At 40.6% G+C, this 19,235-nt stretch overlaps 1 protein-coding gene across 1 annotated transcript; it reads left to right on the top strand.

Annotated features, from left to right (window-relative positions):
- Positions 1–1,697: 1,697 nt before the first annotated feature.
- Positions 1,698–17,773, top strand: LOC115502665 (zinc finger protein 2 homolog). Its single transcript, XM_030298281.2, has 3 exons — positions 1,698–2,857; positions 7,456–7,582; positions 15,282–17,773. The coding sequence occupies exons 1-3, from the start codon at positions 2,831–2,833 to the stop codon at positions 17,213–17,215; spliced, it is 2,088 nt and encodes a 695-aa protein (XP_030154141.2). The 5' UTR covers positions 1,698–2,830; the 3' UTR covers positions 17,216–17,773.
- The last annotated feature ends 1,462 nt before the right edge of the window (positions 17,774–19,235 follow it).

Here is a 19,235-nt window from a genome sequence, read left to right as displayed (position 1 = left end):
GGAGAGGTGGGTGGAGGGGCAAAAGGAGTCAGTATCTGCAGGTAGACTGTGAAGTCTGTCATTGTCCTGGAGTCAATCCAGGGTGGGGTCTTTCTGGCTCAGGGCAGTCCTTGAGGCTTAAGGGATAGTTCCAGTTCCCCTGAGGGATACTTTGTCCTCAGGGTCTTCCTCCTGGTCCAGGAGACAAGCTGGAAGGAACCCAGTGAGGAAGTTTGAGGTCAAAATTGAGGCAGCAAAAGTCCTCTGTCTTGCCCTTGGATTTGGTCAGCCATGAGTGGCAGAACTGGGTCTGTCTGGGGCCACTGGAACCAGGTGCTCTTGCACCCTTGGGTCTTGCTTACAAAGTCATTACCACAATCTATCCAATAAACATATCCCTCATCTCTCATAGTTAAGATTGTGTGTGTACGTGTGTGTGCCAAGAACACTTCCAATAGCCTCTCTCAGCAAATCTTAAGGGCATAATACACTAGTATTAACCATACTCACCAAGCTGTAAACATTCACTGCTTACACATCCTGCATTATTAGTGCTTTTTGCCACTTGACCAACATCTAAACATTTCACCCATTCTCAGCCCCTGGCAACAAACATGCTGATCTTTAATAATTTGCCTTTTTTAAGATTTGCATGTATGTGATTTCATACAGTATATATTTTTCTGTGTGTGGCTTATTTAACTTAACAAAATATCTTCTAGCAACCTCTAAGTTGCTGGAAATGGAAAAATGTCCTTCTTTTCTGAGGCTGATACATATACCAAGAATAAATTAGATGAAGGACCTCTACTAGGAAGGAGTTAATAGCAGAGACGAACCTTTAATTTTTATTTATTGTAAATTTTATTGATTTATTTTGAGAGAGAGAGAGAGAGAGAGAGACAGACAGAGAGAGAACGAGCAGGGTTGGAGCAGACAGGGAGACAGGGGATCTGAAGTGGGCCCTGTGCTGACAGCAGAGAGCCCGATGTGGGGCTCAAACTAACCAACTGTGAGTTCATGACCTAAGCCAAGGAGGGACACTTAACTGACTGAGCCATTCAGGTGACCCCAGCGATGAACATTTTATAGAGTTATCTGCCTGGCAGGGCAAACATATGTTTGATAAACATTTGCTCTTTCCTTTTTCTTTGAATGCACTTCCTACTTTTTGAGATGTAAATCCCTATCCCCTCCTCCTTTATTCAAAATGGTATATAAGTATCAACTGCCTGACTTTGAGTCTCATCATCTTTAAGTTTCTCATAACTAAGAAGTTGGTTTTTTTTGTCTTATGACCGTGCCTTATATCAGTTTAATTGATAGGCTGGCCAAAGAATAGAGAACAGATGAAGGAAAATGTTTTATTCTTGTACACATTCATTCTGCTGTTAAAAACGACCTCTGTTCTTCAGAGCTAAAATATAATGGGAAGACAGAGTTTGGGCAAAAGAGGAATAATAGCTTTATTGTTTTGTCAGGCAGAAGAGGCTGAAGTAGGTTAAAGCCTTCAACCTTGCAAGCCCACCCAGAAGAGGCTGGGGTGGGGGGCGTTTATAGGGAAATACACGATCCATAGATTTTGACAGGAATTGTGTTTGTGTTGCCAGCCTTTGTCATCATATTTCCAGTGTGGGCCTTGGTTCCTTAAAGAAAAAAAAAAGGGGGGGCGGGGCGTAAGAAGGGATAAGGAGGGGTTTCTCCAAGAGAAAAAAAAAGTTACTTAGTTTAATAGCAAGGCTTGCTGTTGGTTTCATGCCACCATTTTGATTTGTTCAACTTGATGTTTCTAAGGGGCTTCAGTTTCAGGCAGCAGGACAACTGAAGTTAGATCACTTCATATTTTACTGTGACAAACCAGTCAATATTTTCTAGGATGGCTACAATAAAGACAACAGGATAACACCAAATTTCAGTGAAAATAATGAAAAATTAGAAATCTCATATATTGCTGTAAGGAGTTAGAAAATACATTCACTTGGGAAAACTGGCAGCGACTTGCAAAAATAAGCTTTGCTACTGAAGGGGAGGGTTTTATCCTTCCAAAATGTGTCTCTTTGGCCTAAGGATTACTTTAAAGGTACAGACAAAGGAAAAGCTGTGGACCCAGTAGAGGTTTGCTTTTGAAAGAGCCATTTGCTTTTATAAAGGAAAGCTTCATTTGTGAGGGTGCCTCCCTCTTCTGCAGGGGAAAGAGGAAGAATGTGTAAATCTCCAGAAACTCTGGTCAGTGGAGAAGGCATGGATTGAAATCTGGACAACGACAATAGCCATGATACTCTTTTTTGTCTGGTCATCTCCCCAGAACCTTCCCAATAGGATCACTTGTGGAATTTCAAAAAATGATCAGATCCGGTGCCCTCCCCCTCAGATTCTGTCAATTGGGGTTTGTTGAAACAATGATGATGTTTTAGTTAAGTGCTCCAGGTGATTCTAAGTTGAAGCCAGGAAGAAGCACGAAGATTTCCCATTAATTTAAGAGAGGTGAGTGCAGGCTTTGACTCTAGGAGAGGTACCAGGGTCTGCTCTATGGGAGTTGCAGAGGATCAGGTCCATGTAACAAAGTGTGCCAATGCTGTAGCAGCATTTGTGGGGGTCTGTGGGAGGAGAAGTCCTGTGACAACAAGGAAGGAAAATTCAGAGATTATTCTCCAAGTTGGAGCTCAAAGGTTTTGAATAGCTCCTGATACAAAGAACTAGGAGGTTGGGCCTTTTCTGCATTACAAAGTCCTGCCTGCAGGCGATCAGTTTACAGGTGGAGAGGCTGTGTTCCTGGCTTGGAAGACATTTTCTCCTGATACAGCTGTGAGATCTCCAGCAAAATCTTCGGAGAAGAAATCTAGGGGACCAGATGAAAGACGAAATGGCCAGTTCACAGGTAAACTGTGCGTCCGAGGTCAGAGCCCGTGCCCTCTTTTTCTCTTGAAAGTCCATGCTAACTGAAATTGCAAGTGTTGGTTTTTCTAGTTCTGAGATTTCTGATCTATTTTTTCACCTAATTTTTAACCTTTTCCGATGATACTCTAGGTTTGTAGAACACTCTTCCATTGCATCGCTGAGCTTTCTCCCCCTTCTCCAACTCCAAATTAAAGTTATGCAAGTATTGAAAATATTCCCTTTGTGAACCAACTACAGGGGAAGGCATTGAGTCCAAGATTCCTATTGCTGATGGGTCTGGTCCTGGGTTAGCACTCAAGGAAAATAATTCCCATTAGGTCAGATCTGGATGCTTTATCACCTCTCTGGAGACCAGGAGGAAGAAAGTGGACAAATACACAGGACGGATATGAGGCCCGGGTTAACTCCAAAGTTGTCTGATAAAAAGAAGACTTCTGCTCTTTAGAATGTAAAGAAGACACCCCATTTTCAGTTTATTTCATTACAATTGATTTCATTATTGCTGATATGAAATGCTTTAACTTGGCTTTGTGCTCTCTACTAGATTTCTCCTCTATAACGTGCAAATTTCCCTTCTCATTTGTAAAGGTTTTAGGTAGATTTCCTGAGTGGTGTTCAGAAACCATCCCATTTCAACTAGAAACCTCTTTCTTCTGAGTTTCTCTTTGCCTGTAGTTCTGATGAAAGGAACGGAGGCAAAAGAAATGTCGATAGGATTAAATTTTCTTACAGCTTGCCATCCATTGATAAACACTAGATATAGGCAGAGTATGACATTGCTCAAGGAATTCACAATTGCCTTCATGTGAATGCTTTGCTAGAGGCAAAAGGGAAGCTTAGCTTGAGGAGAGGCAGATTGCCAGTATTCTGTATGTCTTCTTGACTATCTGGAAATGCTTTAGAAACTTCTTTTATCTCTATGCCTCCAACTTAAAGCATATCATCAGTGTCTCCTCACAATCCTACTGCAGCCCTTGGTGCCACAATTCCTCTCTCTGTGCTTTCATGAAAACAGCTTTTTTGACCAAAGAGGTCTCCAGAATCCTTTCTTGACCCCTTCTCCCAAGCCACATCCCAGCAGTTTCCACTGGACAATGAAGGCCCTCACCTTTGTGTAGTAGAGATATTGACTTCTGGGAATGGAGGTTCTAAATCACTCAGACCTCCATCCTGTAGATTGTTAGTTTACTCCACACTCTTGATGCAAATCTATTCTTCTATTTACTTTGTATTTTCAGAACAAGAAGAATCCCATAGTTTACATGCTTGCACCTTAGAATACTGAAGTAGAATAGAACAGAAATGAGGATTGAAACAAAAGCTTTTAGTGAAACAGCATATGGTAAGATCATCAAGCACAATGGTCAAGAAACTATTCTTGAGATGTTGGATGATGCAAGATAGTTTATTGGAGTCGCACAGAGTCTGGACCTGTGGGCAGAGAGAGCTATACTGTGGCTTCATGAAGCTTATATGTCTTGGGGAGGAGGGTACATGCACGCAGTATAAGATCACAAATGTTCCTTTGAATTTTTTTTTAAGTTTATTTACTTATTTTGAGAAGGAGATAGTGCACGTGAGGGGGGAATAGGGAAAAATGGGGAGAGAAAGAGAATCCCAAGCAGACTCCACACTGTAGCAGCACGGAGCCCTATTCAGGGTTCGACTCAAACTGTGAGATCATGACCTGAGCCAGAACCAAGAGCTGGAGGCTTAACCCATTGAACCACTCAGGTCCCCTTTCCTTTGAATTTCTAATTGTAACACTGCTTCTGCAGGATTTCTCTGGTTACCGTTCACTTCAATGTTAGTTATTGAGGACATGTATAGGCAGTCAGGAGACGCCTTCAGAATGTAGCAAGCAGCAGTTACTGGATGCTTATTAAATCCATGCAGGCTGTAGGTCAATCTTCTGGGCTAAAGGTGAACATTTTTCTCTTTGTATCCCTCATCATACTAGACTCAAATAATAGCTGTCTATGTATATCATTCAACGTGTTTGTGTGAATAGAAGACCTAAGCATCAGTATCCAAAACTAGATTTATGAGTTTAATGTCACTGAAAATGTTTCTTAGTTACCATGACCATTTTCTACTCTTCACTTTTTTTTGGGGGGTTTATTTGTTTTGTGTATGAGTGAGAGTGAGATCGAGAAAACACAAATGGATAAGGGGCAGAGAGAGGGAGAGAGACACAATTCAAGCACGCTCCCTGTTATCATTGCAAAGTCCAATGTAGGGCTCAAACTCAGGAGCCTTGAGATTACAACCTGAGCCAAAATCAAGAGTCATATGATTAACTACCTGAGCCACCCAGGTGGCCGTTCACTCTGTCACTTTTATTGTGTATGTAACTACTTTCTAAATGTATGGGTATGTGCATGAAGTGTAAAAAGATCAATTTTGTGGGGACACATTCTTGTTTCCATCATTCTTTTCAGCTTTGACACCTGGTATGAACATTGCTTTAGGATCCCCTCTGGATATCAGCCAGTGTGCCATTTTAGATCAACTCTAGGTCAGAGAACCTGGGTTAAAACCTAGTCTCTTCCATGTACTGGATGCTTGACACAATACTCAGAGAAATAGAAGACTAACGTGTTTGCTCTCATAGGTGATAATTCTTTATAATTATCGTTTATTTTCCATTAATATATGAAAAATGGGTAGGTGCCTTCTACTAAGTAGGAAATGCTCAGAAAGGCTTGTTGTTGCCTATTTTGCTATTCTAGTAGAACCTGTGTTTGTTACAAAACCCATTTAATTCCAAGTATTCCAAGAGTTCTTGCCTTTGAGTTCTTACTCTTTGTTATTTAAAGATCTATTCCCTGGCCAATAGGCTAATACCTTGTTAGAAATGCAGAATCTAGGGGCGCCTGGGTGGCGCAGTGGGTTAAGCTTCCGACTTCAGCCAGGTCACGATCTCGCGGTTCGGGAGTTCGAGCCCCGCGTCAGGCTCTGGGCTCATGGCTCGGAGCCTGGAGCCTGTTTCCGATTCTGTGTCTCCCTCTCTCTCTGCCCCTCCCCTGTTCATGCTCTGTCTCTCTCTGTTCCAAAAATAAATAAACGTTGAAAAAAAAATTTATAAATAAAAACGTTGAAATGCAGAATCTAGGGACACTTGGATGCCTCAGTCAGTTAAGCATCTGACTCTTGATTTCAGCTCAGGTCATTAGCTCATGATTCCTGAGATGCACCTCCAAGTCAGACTCTGCACTGACAGTGGGGACCCTGCTTGGGATTCTCTCTCTCCCACTCTGTTGACCATCTCCCCTCTCTGTCTGTCTGTCTCCTTTCAAAATAAGTATATAAACTTAAAAAATAAAAAGCTTTCCAATACACCGTTGTGAAATTGTAATTCATATTAGAATATGCTACATACATTGTAACACACCTTGACCTTCCATCTAAGAAAGAGACACCAGGTATACTATGTGATGTGAATATAGTATTTAAAAATGTGGATGCCTTTGTTGATGCCTTCATTTTATGAATTCGCTTGAATAAACACAATATTCATACTGGTTCTTACCTCAAAGTTAGAAAATACATGAAAGCATATTATTGTGTTGAAAAAGATCTTTCTGCAGAAAGCAGGAAACTCCTCTAAGTCAGAACCAGTTTTCCTAAAGTACCTGAAGAAACAGGAATTCACTTCTTGGTGAGTCACAGATAGATTCTATACCAGCTGGGGTTGTCACACAAAGGAAATGTGAATTTTAACAATTAAGGAGATCACAGGGAATCACTTCCAAAGCAGAGACCCTGGGAAGGGAATGGCTTCATATATAGTCAGGGTGGAGAATTAGAGGGAGAGCCCATCATCTTATGTAAAGGTGGGGATAAGGTTGCACTTGGCCCTGAAGAAAACCGTTGTATACAGGGGCGCCTGGGTGGCTCAATTGGCTGAGCATCCAACTTCAGCTCGGGGTCATGATCATGCAGTCTGTGTGCTCAAGATCTTGCGGTTTGTGAGTTCGATCCCTGCAATTGGCTCTGTGCTGACAGCTCAGAGCCTGGAGCCTGCTTCCAATTCTGTGTCTCCATCTCTGTCCTTCCCCTGCTCCTGCTCTGTCTCTCTCTCAAAAATAAATACACATTCGATTTTTTTCTTTTTTAAAGCAAACCCTTCTATACACACTCTGGATGTTACATAGTAAATGAGGTTTGTTCTCGCTCTTAGGTGGAGAGTTTAGCATTATAATGAGGTCATGGTAACAATCCTCTCCCCGTGGTTGACACCACTGTCTACTTGCTTAGGAGTGAGTCAGGGGATAAGCTCAGACTGGGTGGGTATAAGCTCTTTCTCAGATGACATACCTTTTGTTGTATACGTTCTGTTTCCATCACGAGAGATGATGGCCCTGGGGTATCGTCTTCAGGTTGCTGCCTGAAGTAACAGATAAGGTTGAAAGAAGAAGTGAAATAAAATGAGGGACTAAGGGCAGTGGGTATCAACAAGTAACCAGTGAAGGTCAGGTCTTGGGGTCCAGCTGGTGACATTAACTCCCTCCTGCATCTTAGGTACCATTATGAATGCTGCCTATGGCTACTTGGTAACTGTGGTATTTGTTGCAGGGACTGCTGACCTTCAGGGATGTGGCCATAGAATTCTCCCAGGACGAATGGGGATGCCTGAACCAGAGTCAGCGAGAACTGTACAGGGATGTGATGTTAGAGACCTGTGGACACCTCCTCTTCTTGGGTGAGGATAACTCCTTCCAGACTTCCCAAACCACACTCGCGGGTTTGTTCCTTCCTTTGAAGACTGTCTCTTGGAAACATCCTCTTTGCATGACTGGGATTCAGATCCCGGCAGTCAGGGAAAGAAGTAAGGGTTTGTAGATACAGAGAAATATCTTCATGAGGTGTCCTTTTCAGCTGTAGATCCCCTTCTTTAAGGTTAGGTAAGAGCATCATCATCTATAGATGGTGGTAATTGTAAACATTGAGTGGCATAAATTGGTACTGCCCACTTAAGCTCCCAACTGCTACTCATTCCTGTAGTAGTAGTACTTGAAAGTGAGGTCATGATATGAACACTGGAAATTCCTCTTGAGTGTACTAAAGGGGCTGTTGGGCCACAGCATTTGGGAAATCATTTTCTAGAATTCTGCACTGTCCTCTCTTGTGTACTGAGCACAATATTGGGTTGAAAGATAGAATCTGAGAAATAGTTACATTCCTTTTTTTTCTGATAACCAAGTGTCACTATGTCAAATCCAGACCTGGTCATTTTTTTTGGAACACAAGAGGGAGCTCTGGGATGTGAAGAGAAAGAAGACTAGCCTCACCCCTAGGTTGCTGGGCATGAATGAAAAAGATGACAAAGGTGAAATGTAAACAGGGTGAAGCTAGACCTTAAAATGTGGTTGGAGTAGCTCTCCTTGAATGGAAATTAGTTTGAGAAGCCTCGTATTATATCTGTCCTTCTCATGGCAGGACATCAGCTATCCAACACATCATGCTCTTACATTCTCTAAGGATTCTTTCTTCAGTTCCAGTGATGGTCCATCATCTCCACAGTGAGTGCCAGGAGACTCCCCTTGGAGCTTGAGGGTCTCCAAAGTCTGAGAGCTTCTCCATTGCGTTGAAGAGCCTGGGGAATTCTCCATATTTCTGAGACATTCTATCCTAAGCCATTGCCAATTTCTGTTTTGCCTCCTGTGAGACGGGTGTCAGGGTAGTGGTGGACATACTGTGTTTGGTGCCCAAATCGCAGGAACACTGGGGACAGGGATCACGTGATTTCTGGTTTATGCTTTCCAATGCTACTGGGGCTTTAATTCTTTTCTTAAATTTTTATGTTAGTTTATTTTTGAGCAAGCGAGAGAGGGAGGCAGAGCCATTGTGGGGGAGGGGCAGAGAGAGAGGGGCACAGAATCAGAAGCAGGCTCCAGGCTCTGAGCTGTCACCACAGAGCCTGACGTGGGGTTCAAACTCACAGATCATGAGATCATGACCTGAGCTGAAGTCGGATGCTCAACCAACTGAGCCAGCCAGGCGCCCCAGAGGCTTTCATCTTCATCGTACAACACTGAGATTGAATACTTTCACCAGATAAAAAAAGCACTTTCTAAAATGAGAAAATGTCATCCTCTGTTTCACTTCAGAAGTTCATTTTTCTTATGAACGATAAGAAATTTCCACTCTATGTGTTCCATTCCTCAATGGTGAACTAACTTGTCTGTGTATTTTAGCATTCCTACCAATATTAATGCCACCAGAGAACTAGAACATTGAGAACTTAGAACTCACAGCCTGTAATGAAGTCTCAATGGTTACATTATTTCTTAGTAACTTCATCATTTTCAACTTTTTTTCTTGTATAATAGCAAATTCCTTTGTCTTTGTCATAAACGTTTTCACTTTCTGAAACGTTTTTTCAATTTCTTCATGAGATTCATTTCTGATTCATTAGATCAAAATTCTGACATGGCATGCACCTCGTGAGGTATGAGGTAGATCATTTGGGTTGACCTGTTGGTCCTGCAAGAGTTTTCCTGATATCATTTAGTTACGTGTTCCCTCTTCTTCCTCCAGGAGTCTCTCTAAGATGATCATTTGAATTGTTTGCCATGCTTTATTGGCTTGATATTTGAATAAAATGGATATTTTCATGTTGGCATGTAGACACTGATTACATATTTGTTCTGGACGTTTATTTCACAGCTGTCATATGTGTCCTTTGAAGAATGTTAGGCACTTGATCCCAATGTGACCCATTACAGGTTCCTTATTTCCTGTGTGCTCTATGCTGGATCCCTCCACTAGAAGGTGGATATATTTTCTCTGTTATCATTAAATATCTTTACAGGAAGATGTACATAATCATCTCATTTATTCTGGAAGCTTCCTCCTTCATTTCACTTTGTTTGTTGTCTGATTTGGAAAATGAAGGATTTCTTTTATGTGTGCTGTAGGAATTGCTGTTTGAAGTAGAGATTGTGAATCAGGGCTCAGTCCTGTAAATTTCCATTGTATTCTGCCTGTGTGACCCATAGATACTCTTCCTTACCTCTTTTCTGTTGCTCCAGAAAAAGAAAATATGCATCATATATGTTCAAATGCCTTCAAATTGTAAAATGTAATCCAGCAGAAAAGAGAATTGAGACCTAGACTTTCAATGCTATAAAAGACTCAAAAACAATACCTATTTCTATTTGTGAGTGTGTATGTTTGTGGTGTTAGCAAGTCACAAAACCCTTCTCCCCCAATAGATGTATAAGCTTTACTCATTGAAAACATTTCTTAGTTTTAAGGAGAGTAAACATTTTATTGTATCACTTTTATTCTTTTGTATTCAATTAGTAATATTCGTATTTTATGTGGTATCCTCACTTTTCGCTTTATGTTACTCAGTTTTGTGGTTTTATCATATTTGCATTACCATTGTCATGTTGAAACTTTCTGTGAACCTTCTTAAAGGATTATCTCTTTATAATGGTTGGTGTGTTTCTCTTAGATGAATTAAGTCAGATAAGCTGGATAAAGACACATACTATACTATTACTGCAATTTTGCCACATATTCTTTTGAAAGATGAAAAACAATACTATTGTTCTCATAAGTTACTGGGATTGGTGGGTGAATTATGCAAAACTGTTAGAATGGTTTGTACTGTGTAGTAAGTGTTCAAGGAGAATGGTTGTTTCTGTTCATGATATGAGGAGTAGTAATTTCCTCATTATTCTTCAAGTTCAAAGTCCTCCGTGATTTCTTCTTTTTTTTTTTTTTTTTTTTTTTTTTTTTTTTTCTTGGAATATAGAAGTGTGGCTCGAAGTGAGGATGTTGGCATGAGTTTTAGGCTTGTGAGAAATGTAGAAACTCAGGCCCCACCTAAAAATCCAAATCAGAATGTGAGTTTTAAGAAGATGCTCTGTTTGTTTTCATACACATTGACATTGAAGTGCACGTGTAGGTCACCATCACTTTTTCCTTATTCTGTGTCTCTGTTTTCTTCTGTAGTACATTATTTTGATAAGTGATTTTATAGTATGTTGTAAATCAGGAAGTGTGGTGCCACCAGAGTACTCTGTTTCAAGATTATTGTGGGTATATATTATCCTGCAATACCCATGTGAATGTTCCATTTGGTTGTGATCTTTCTGCCAAAAATGTCATTGGGAATTTGATGGACGTCGCAAGATCAGTAGATCACTTAGACTGTACTGACAGTTGGGTAATTTTAAGTATTCCAATGTAAGAACATGGATGTGTTTTCACTTCTTTCTATTCTTCACAATATTTTATAGTTTTCATTTCACTAGTTTTGACCTCTAGCATTATTATAAGTCTTAAGAAGTTTATTCTTTGTGAAAATAATATAACTGTAATTGTATTTTTTGGGGAATTGTTCTCTGTTGTGTATAAAGAATGAATTTTTGTGTGTTGGGTTTGTAATCTCCAATTTTATAAAATTTGTGTGAGTTTGAATAAGTTTTTCAAAATGAGAAATCTTCAGGGGCACCTGGGTGACTCCATTGGTGGAGTTTCTGACTGTTAATTTGGCTCAGGTCATGATCCCAAGGTCATGGGATCAAGCCCTGCCTCAGATTTCACACCGCATGGAGCTTGCTTGAGAGTCTCTGCCTCCTTGTGCCCCTCTCCCTAGTTGCACAAACTCTCTTTCTCCAATAAAATAATTAAAAATAAAAAAAAAATAGGGATTCTTCAGAGAAAAAGAAGATAGTATCGTGACAGACTAGGAGTACCCTACCCTCATCACATCCCACACACACATCTAGATAACCACCAAGCCATCCTAAGTATCCCAAAAAGCAACCTTAAGACTGACAGGGAACTACTCAGCTAATGAGAGAGAAGAGGCACATCGAAGATTGTAGAAAGTATAGAGATTTGGTTGGGGGAGCAACAGATTATAGTGCTGCTGAAAGCAGGAGCTGTGGTTGTGGAGTAAGGTAGGAGAGTGGAACCCAAAGGAGAATGCACAAGGAGAACATTTCCCTAGTGTGATTGTCTTGGAAAATGAGAAGACCTTCATTTTGTGTGTTCTTGCAAGCAGTGTGGCTTCAAGCCTCGAGTTTTCAAGATCAGCAAGCTTGGCTGAGAAAGATCCTAGAGGGCACTGCACTGCTCCTGAACAGAAGGTAGGCCCACAACCTGAGGGTAGACAGCATGGAAACAGCAATGTGAAGAGCACCTGGGGCACACATGAGTGAGATTATTTGATATCCTAGGGGGCCCTTCAATGAGGTGCATGATGGGAACAAATGAGCTGGCTGGTTCTATTTCCTTCCCATCCTCCTCAGCAGGAACACAGAGCACCCTGAGAGAAAGGGCACAGCGGGGACACTGGCTGTCTGCCTTGCTTACAACAAGCCCCAAGCCCCTATCCTCTGGTGGGACTTCCCTTCTCAGTCAAGCCTGACTCAATCCCAGCAAGGCTGTCCCCTCCCCAAGAGATTTGCTTAAGCTGTTTCCCACACCTCATGTGACCACACAGTTCTGTAGGGCCTCAGTTCTGGTGGAGGTGATGTCAGGTCTCATCTCACAAGCAGCCCACAGCATAACTAGTTAAAATTCAATCCATTGAGGACAGGGTCCAAACCCTGGAAAGGAGAGCCTCGACAGACCACTGGCCAGAACGATAGAGCAGGAGACATACTGGATGTTTTAACATACAGAGGGTGCCAGAGACTTAGACAAAATGCCAAGATGGAAGATTTTATCCATAATGAAAGAACAAGTTATGGCCACAGCCAGAGTTCTAAGTGAAACCTTTGTCAGTAACATTCTCAATAGTAAACTGAAGGAACTACATTATGGATACTCACTGGGCTTGTGAAAAGACAACAGCAGTGAGACTCTTAACACAGAGACAAGAGGCTCAACAAAGGATGAGAGATGCAGAATGCAATAAATGAGATGAGAAACACATTGATTCAATGAACAGCAGGTTGGGGGAATTAGAGCAGCAAATTAGTGACCTTGAAAACAAAATAATGGAAAATAATGAAGCTTAAGGTGGAGAGAGTGAGACAGACAGACAGAGAGAGGAGACTTAGGCAACATGTAATAGACTTAGGAAATCAGGGGCTCCATCAAAAGTGAAAACATTTATATTACAGGGGTCACAGAAGAAGACGAGAAAGGGGGTTAGAGAAGTTATTTCAGGGAATAGTATCAGACAGCATCCCTAATCAGTTGAAGGAAACAGACCTGCAGACTCAGGAGGCACAGAACTCCATTGAAATCACCAAAAGGAGGCCAACACCAAGACATATTGGAATCAAATTAGCAAACTATGGTGATAATGACAAAATCTTAAAAGCAGCAACGTGGAAGAAGTATTTCACCTACATGAACAAACCATAAGAGCAGCTCAAGATTTCTCAACAGAAACTTGGCAAGCCTGATGGGGGGACAAGGTAGATTCAAAATGCTGAATGGGGAAAATATGCAGCTAGGAATACTGTATCCAGGAAGACTATCATCCAGACTAAAGGGGAGAGAAAGCGATTTCCAAACAGAAACTAAAGGAGTTTGTGACCACTGGAACAGCACTCCAAGGCATGTTCAAGGATAGTCTTGAAATGCAGAGGAGTCAAAGGGGCTCAGACTCACAAAGTGTCAGATCAGGAGCCACTTGAAAACCAAGTGTCAGACAATTAACCGACTGAGCCAACCAAGCGTCCTCAATTTGGTCTCCTTTTATGTATTTTTTCTTGCCTAATTGTTGTGAAGAGTCCCAGTACTGTGTGGAATGAAAGTGGGAGAGTCGCTTCCTTACCTTGTTTCTGATCCTATAGGAAGAGCTTTTGGTCTCCTCATTGATTTTGTTAGATTTCAGCTTTTCACACATACCTGATCTTTATTAGGTTGAGTAAGTTTCCTTTGATTTCTCCTTTATTGAGTATCTTTAATCGTGAAATGGTGTCCAATATGCTCACTTCCTGTCCTGTATCAATTGAGATTATCCTCTCTTTGTGATCTTTAGTCTCTAATGTGCAGTCCCAACTCGATAGTTTGCCATATGGTGAAACACCCTTGAATTTCAGGAAGAATTCCCAGTTGATTGTGTTGTAAAATGGTAAAATGTGCTTTTGATTCAGTTTGTTTTTTGTTTATTTGTTTTGAGAGGGAGAAGGAGGAAGAGGAGAATGGGAGGGGCAGAGAGTGAGGAGGAAAGAGGATCCCAAGCAGGTTTCACAGTCTGCAATGAGCTGGACATGGGCCTGATCTCCCAACTGAGATCATGACATGAGCTGAAGTCAAGAGTTGGGTGCTTAACTGACTTAGGCACCTAGGCTCCCCTATTTGCTTATTTTTATGGTGGACTTTTATGAATATTCCCCACAGATAGTAATTCATATTCTTGTATACTTGTCGCATCTTCCTTTAGCTTTGATAACCTGTTAATGCTCATATGATCAAGTGGTTTCATAATCTCCCTTCTCTTCCCTCCCTGGAAATGTTTGGGGAGATTTCTAGTACGTTGTCATGTGTGTCTATGAATGATCCTGTGAATTCATGTGGCACAAGACTCCCTTGTTGGGAGTTTATTTATTACAGTTTTAATCTACTTAGTAGTTGTACATCTGTTGACTTTATTCTTTTTTTTGAGTGTGAGAGAGTCAGTGAGTGGGGGAGCAGGCAGAGAGAGAGAGAGAGAGAGAGAGAATATATCTTAAGCAGGCTTCTTGCTTAGGGCAGAGCCTGATATGGGGGTCCATCACATGACCCTAAGATCATGACCTGAGTCAAAATCAAGAGTTGGACACTCAACCAATTAACCCACTCAGGTTTCCCTTTCATCATGTTCTTTAATCCATGATGATGTCAGGTAGGTTATACCTTTTTTGAAATAGGTACTTTTATTTTTTTATTTTTTGGATACATATTTGTTAGCATGTTATTATCCTTTTTCCCAATTATAATTACTTTTATTTCTATGATATCACATGTACTGTGTCTTGTTTTACTTCTTCACTTCTGATTTTAGGTGAACTTCAATTTTTCATCCTTAGTTGATGGTGGTATAGGTCTGTAAAATTTTTGGGTTATTTGTAAAAACAAACTCGTCCTGTTGTTTTATTCCTACTTTTGCTATATCGTATTTTCATCATTTCTGTTTGAGTTTTAAATTAAATGTCCTTCTAAATTTTGGCTCATAAAGTACTTTCCTGATTCTTTGTGGCACAGGAATGTGATTTGTGCTACACCATTGAACAACTACAGAAGGATCTATTAGGCTATGTCTTCAGCACGTTGTGTGTAAATTTCTGTGTCAAGGAAGAATGAAGTCCCAATGAATCCTTCTCAACCATCTTCCTGACATTCTCTGACTGATTTGAAGGTTGTATATTAGAAGTTGTCAGTACATTCATGTGAGAGTAGTAATTGGAATGATGTTCCTTTTTTTGTTATTTGCTATCTTTCAGCTATATCTTCACATGACACCCAGAACCTCCTGCCAAAACCATGCATAGAAACCTCTTCACAAAATGTGTCACTGGGTACAGGGAAACATCATGCCTTTGAGAATTTACACTTAATGATAAATTGGGACAGTAGTAGAAAGAATGAAGTGCACCAGAAGTTTCATGAAGGACGTGGTCCAATTGAGAGGACTGCCCATAATAAGAACCTCATGGCCCCAAGTGGTGAAGGACATAAAACATCTTGGAAAACCACCCTTTTTACATCCACTATTTGTGCAAAGCAGTGTGCATCTGTAAGCAGAAGTTCCAATCAAACATGCAAACATACATATTTGTGCAACGAAAATTTGGAACATTTGGAAAGTTACCTCGTCCACGCTGAAAACAATGCTTTGAACCATTGTGAAAGTGGGATTGGATTGACCTTTCAGTCAAATAGTTCTAAAACTCAGAGATTCAAAAATGAAGATGAAAGGCCTAGGACGTCTCAGTTTGGGAGGTGCTTCACAGAGGAGGTGACCCTACAACATTACCAGTACATTTTCAATCGAGATACACTGGCTCAATACAGTGAATCTGAGACACAGTCTAACCAGGGATCCCATGTTACCAAATGTCTGAGGACTCCTCTGCAAGAAAACCATTTTGAACCTAATAAAGATGAGGAAGTCTTTTACCCAAACTCCAAATGTACCAATAGTAAGAGTACACAAAGGGGAGAAATTACTTCTAAATATGATGAATGTGGGAAAGCTCTGAAGCAGTCCTCCAGTATTGCTGATCATCAAAGGATTCGTGTGGGGGAGAACCCATACACAGGTAACGAATCTGGAAACATGTTTAGTCAATCATTAAGTCTAAATACCTGTAAGACAAGTGGTACTGGAGAGAAAAGGTACATTTGCAAGGAATGTGGCAAAACCTTTGACAGGCACTCAACACTATCTCAACATCAGCAAATGCATGCTGCAAAGAAAATTGACAAATGTGAACAAGGTGGTCAAACCATTAAGGGTGGGTCATCACTTCACGCACACAGTCAAATCCATACTGCACAGAAACCTTACAAATGTCAAGAATGTGGCAAGGCCTTTAACCAGCAATCATCCCTTACTCAGCATCACAGAATCCACACTGGAGAGAAACCTCACAAATGTCAAGAATGTGGCAAGGTCTTTAGCCAGCAATCATCCCTTAGTCAACATCACAAAACGCATACTGGAGAGAAACCTCACAAATGTCAAGAATGTGGTAAGTCCTTTAAATGGCACTCATACCTTAATCAACATCACAGAATTCATACTGGAGAGAAACCTTACCAATGTCAAGAATGTGGCAAGGCCTTTAGCCAGCAATCATCCCTTACTCAGCATCACAGAATGCATACTGGAGAGAAACCTTACAAATGTCAAGAATGTGGCAAGGCCTTTAGCCGGCAGTCATCCCTGAGTAAGCATCATAGAGTGCATACTGGAGAGAAACCTTACCAATGTCAAGAATGTGGCAAGGTCTTTAGCCAGCAATCGTGCCTTAGACAGCATCACAGAATGCATACTGGAGAGAAACCTCACAAATGTCAAGAGTGTGGCAAGGCCTTTAGCCAGCAATCATCCCTTATTCAACATCATAGAATGCATACTGGACAGAAACCTTACCAATGTCAAGAATGTGGAAAAGCCTTTACCCGTTCCTCACTACTCACTCAACATCACAGAATTCATACCGGAGAGAAACCTCACAAATGTCAAGACTGTGGCAAGGCCTTTAGTGAATACTCAACCCTGACTCGGCATCACAGAATCCATACTGGGGAGAAACCTTACCAATGTCAAGAATGTGGCAAGTCCTTTATCCAAAACTCACACCTTAGTAAACATCACAGAACTCATACTGGAGAAAAACCTTACAAATGTCAAATGTGGCTAGGCCTTTAAGGTGTATTCACAGTTTACTTGACATGAGAGAATTCATGCCAGAGAGAAACCATACAAATGTCAAGAATGTGGCAAGACCTTGAGTGAATACTCAATCCTTACTCGACATCACAGAATTCATACCAGACAGAAATCTTACCAATGTAACAAATGCAGCAAAACCTTGTTTCCGGTTCTAGCCTTATTCTGCATCACAGAATCCATACTGGAGGGAAACCTTACCAATGTCAAGAATGTGGCAAGGCCTTTAGGTTGCAGTCACCCTTATTGACCATCACAGAATTCATACTGGAGAGAAAGCTTACCATATAAGGCATGTGGCAAGGCCTTTACCAAACACTCAAAACTTACTCGACATGACAAAATTCATACTTGAGAGATCCTTACCAATGCAACGAATGTGCAAAAGGTTTTAATCACCAATCACCCTTTATTCAATATCACACAAATCATCTTGGAGCAAACGTTTAAGACAGAGTTTAAGACTGTGAGAGAACTTCTTTTTATTTAAAAAAATTTTTTTTCTTAGAATGAGTAGGAGGGAGCAGAGAGAGAGAAACGCAGTATCAAAAGTAGGTTCCAGGCTTCGAGCTGTCGGCACAGATAGCTCGGAGCCTGGGGCAGTGTTCGAACCCACAAGTCGCGATATCATGACCTGAGGTGAAGTTGGATGCTTCACCGACTGAGCTACTGAGGAGCCCCAAGACTGTGAGAGAACTTTTAAGGACTGCTCAATGCTACTCCACATCACAGAATCCACATTGAAGATTAACGATACACAAGTAAACTATGTGGCAAGAGTTAAACCAATGCTGATCCCTGATTTCTTGTTAGAGAATGTGTTATAGAGATGATTTTACACATAGAAAGAATCTGGGAAACCCTTTAATAGTGCTTAAGCCTCATTCCACACCACCAACTTCATACTTGAGAGAAACTTTATAATTGTAGAGAATGTGGTGAAACGTTTCACATGGCTCAAGCCTTACTCACCATCACATTGTTCATACATAGGAGGAACATTGCAAATGTAATGAATGTGGCAAACCCCTAGGTGGAAGTCCTAGCTTATTCAACATCGTAGTTCCCATATCAGAGGAAATCTCTAAAATGTAAAGAGAATGACAAAGCTTTCATCTGGAATTCAATGTTTATTCAATATCTCCAAATGCATGTTGAGTTGAAACCATACAAACCTAATGCATGAGGAAAGCCCTTGTTCATAAATATGCCATTTGGAAAACAGCAGAGAGTACCAAAAGGAAAGTAAGTTGAAAGAAGTATTTAAAAATATATTTAACTGAACATAACATGTCAACACGTGTCACAGGATTCACAGCAGAAAGCAATAAGTCAGTGTGTTCAGACATTACATCAAAATACTTATTAGAAGGAATAATACAAAGTTAAACATTTAGATAATGTATATGCTATTATGCTTTAAATGATAAAAGGGATGGAGTTTTGCATAGGTATAATCTCAATATTTTTACATTAACCTTATTTAAGATTTGTGACTAGTAAACATTAATATACTTCTTATTCTCAAATCACTTCAGAAAATTCATTTACTCCTAGTGGGTGTTTGAATGTATGTGGCTGAGTGTTGCTACATCAGTGATATGAGTTCCCTTCTTTCTTAGGTGGGACTCATACATATGTAATTTTCCATGGAAGGTGAAGGAGAAGAGTTGAATAAAATCTATATGGAGATACTTTCTGTGCCTCTAACCTTGTTGTAATTATCACGAAAGAGGTGTTCAGGACACCAATGTCCATTTATTTCAACTAAAAGTGTGTATTACAAATAACATGTTGTACTAATTAATCTTTAAGGAAAAAGAGGGTCAGTCCACTCAAAAACGAGAAGCAGCTTCATGATAGCAATAGCTACAAGTACAGAATATCGACTGATATGATTGAAAGGAAGAAATCTTCACAGATATCAGAAAGAGTATACCAAAACCTTCCTAAAATGGCTAGGATTCTACACTCACAGTTTTGAAGAGTCAACTCAGGC

The sequence above is a fragment of the Lynx canadensis genome, chromosome E2 (assembly GCF_007474595.2).
Source record: "Lynx canadensis isolate LIC74 chromosome E2, mLynCan4.pri.v2, whole genome shotgun sequence".
NCBI classification, from domain to species: domain Eukaryota; kingdom Metazoa; phylum Chordata; class Mammalia; order Carnivora; family Felidae; genus Lynx; species Lynx canadensis.
This window is presented reverse-complemented; position numbering and strand designations above follow the sequence as displayed.

What these genes read in the sequence shown, in the direction of transcription:
- LOC115502665 (XM_030298281.2), top strand. Translation starts at nt 2,831, where the DNA reads ATGAAAGACGAAATGGCCAGTTCACAG. An exon ending in ACGAAATGGCCAGTTCACAG is followed by an intron (nt 2,858 to 7,455) that starts GTAAACTGTGCG and finishes TATTTGTTGCAG; the next exon opens with GGACTGCTGACCTTCAGGGA. An exon ending in TGGACACCTCCTCTTCTTGG is followed by an intron (nt 7,583 to 15,281) that starts GTGAGGATAACT and finishes GCTATCTTTCAG; the next exon opens with CTATATCTTCACATGACACC.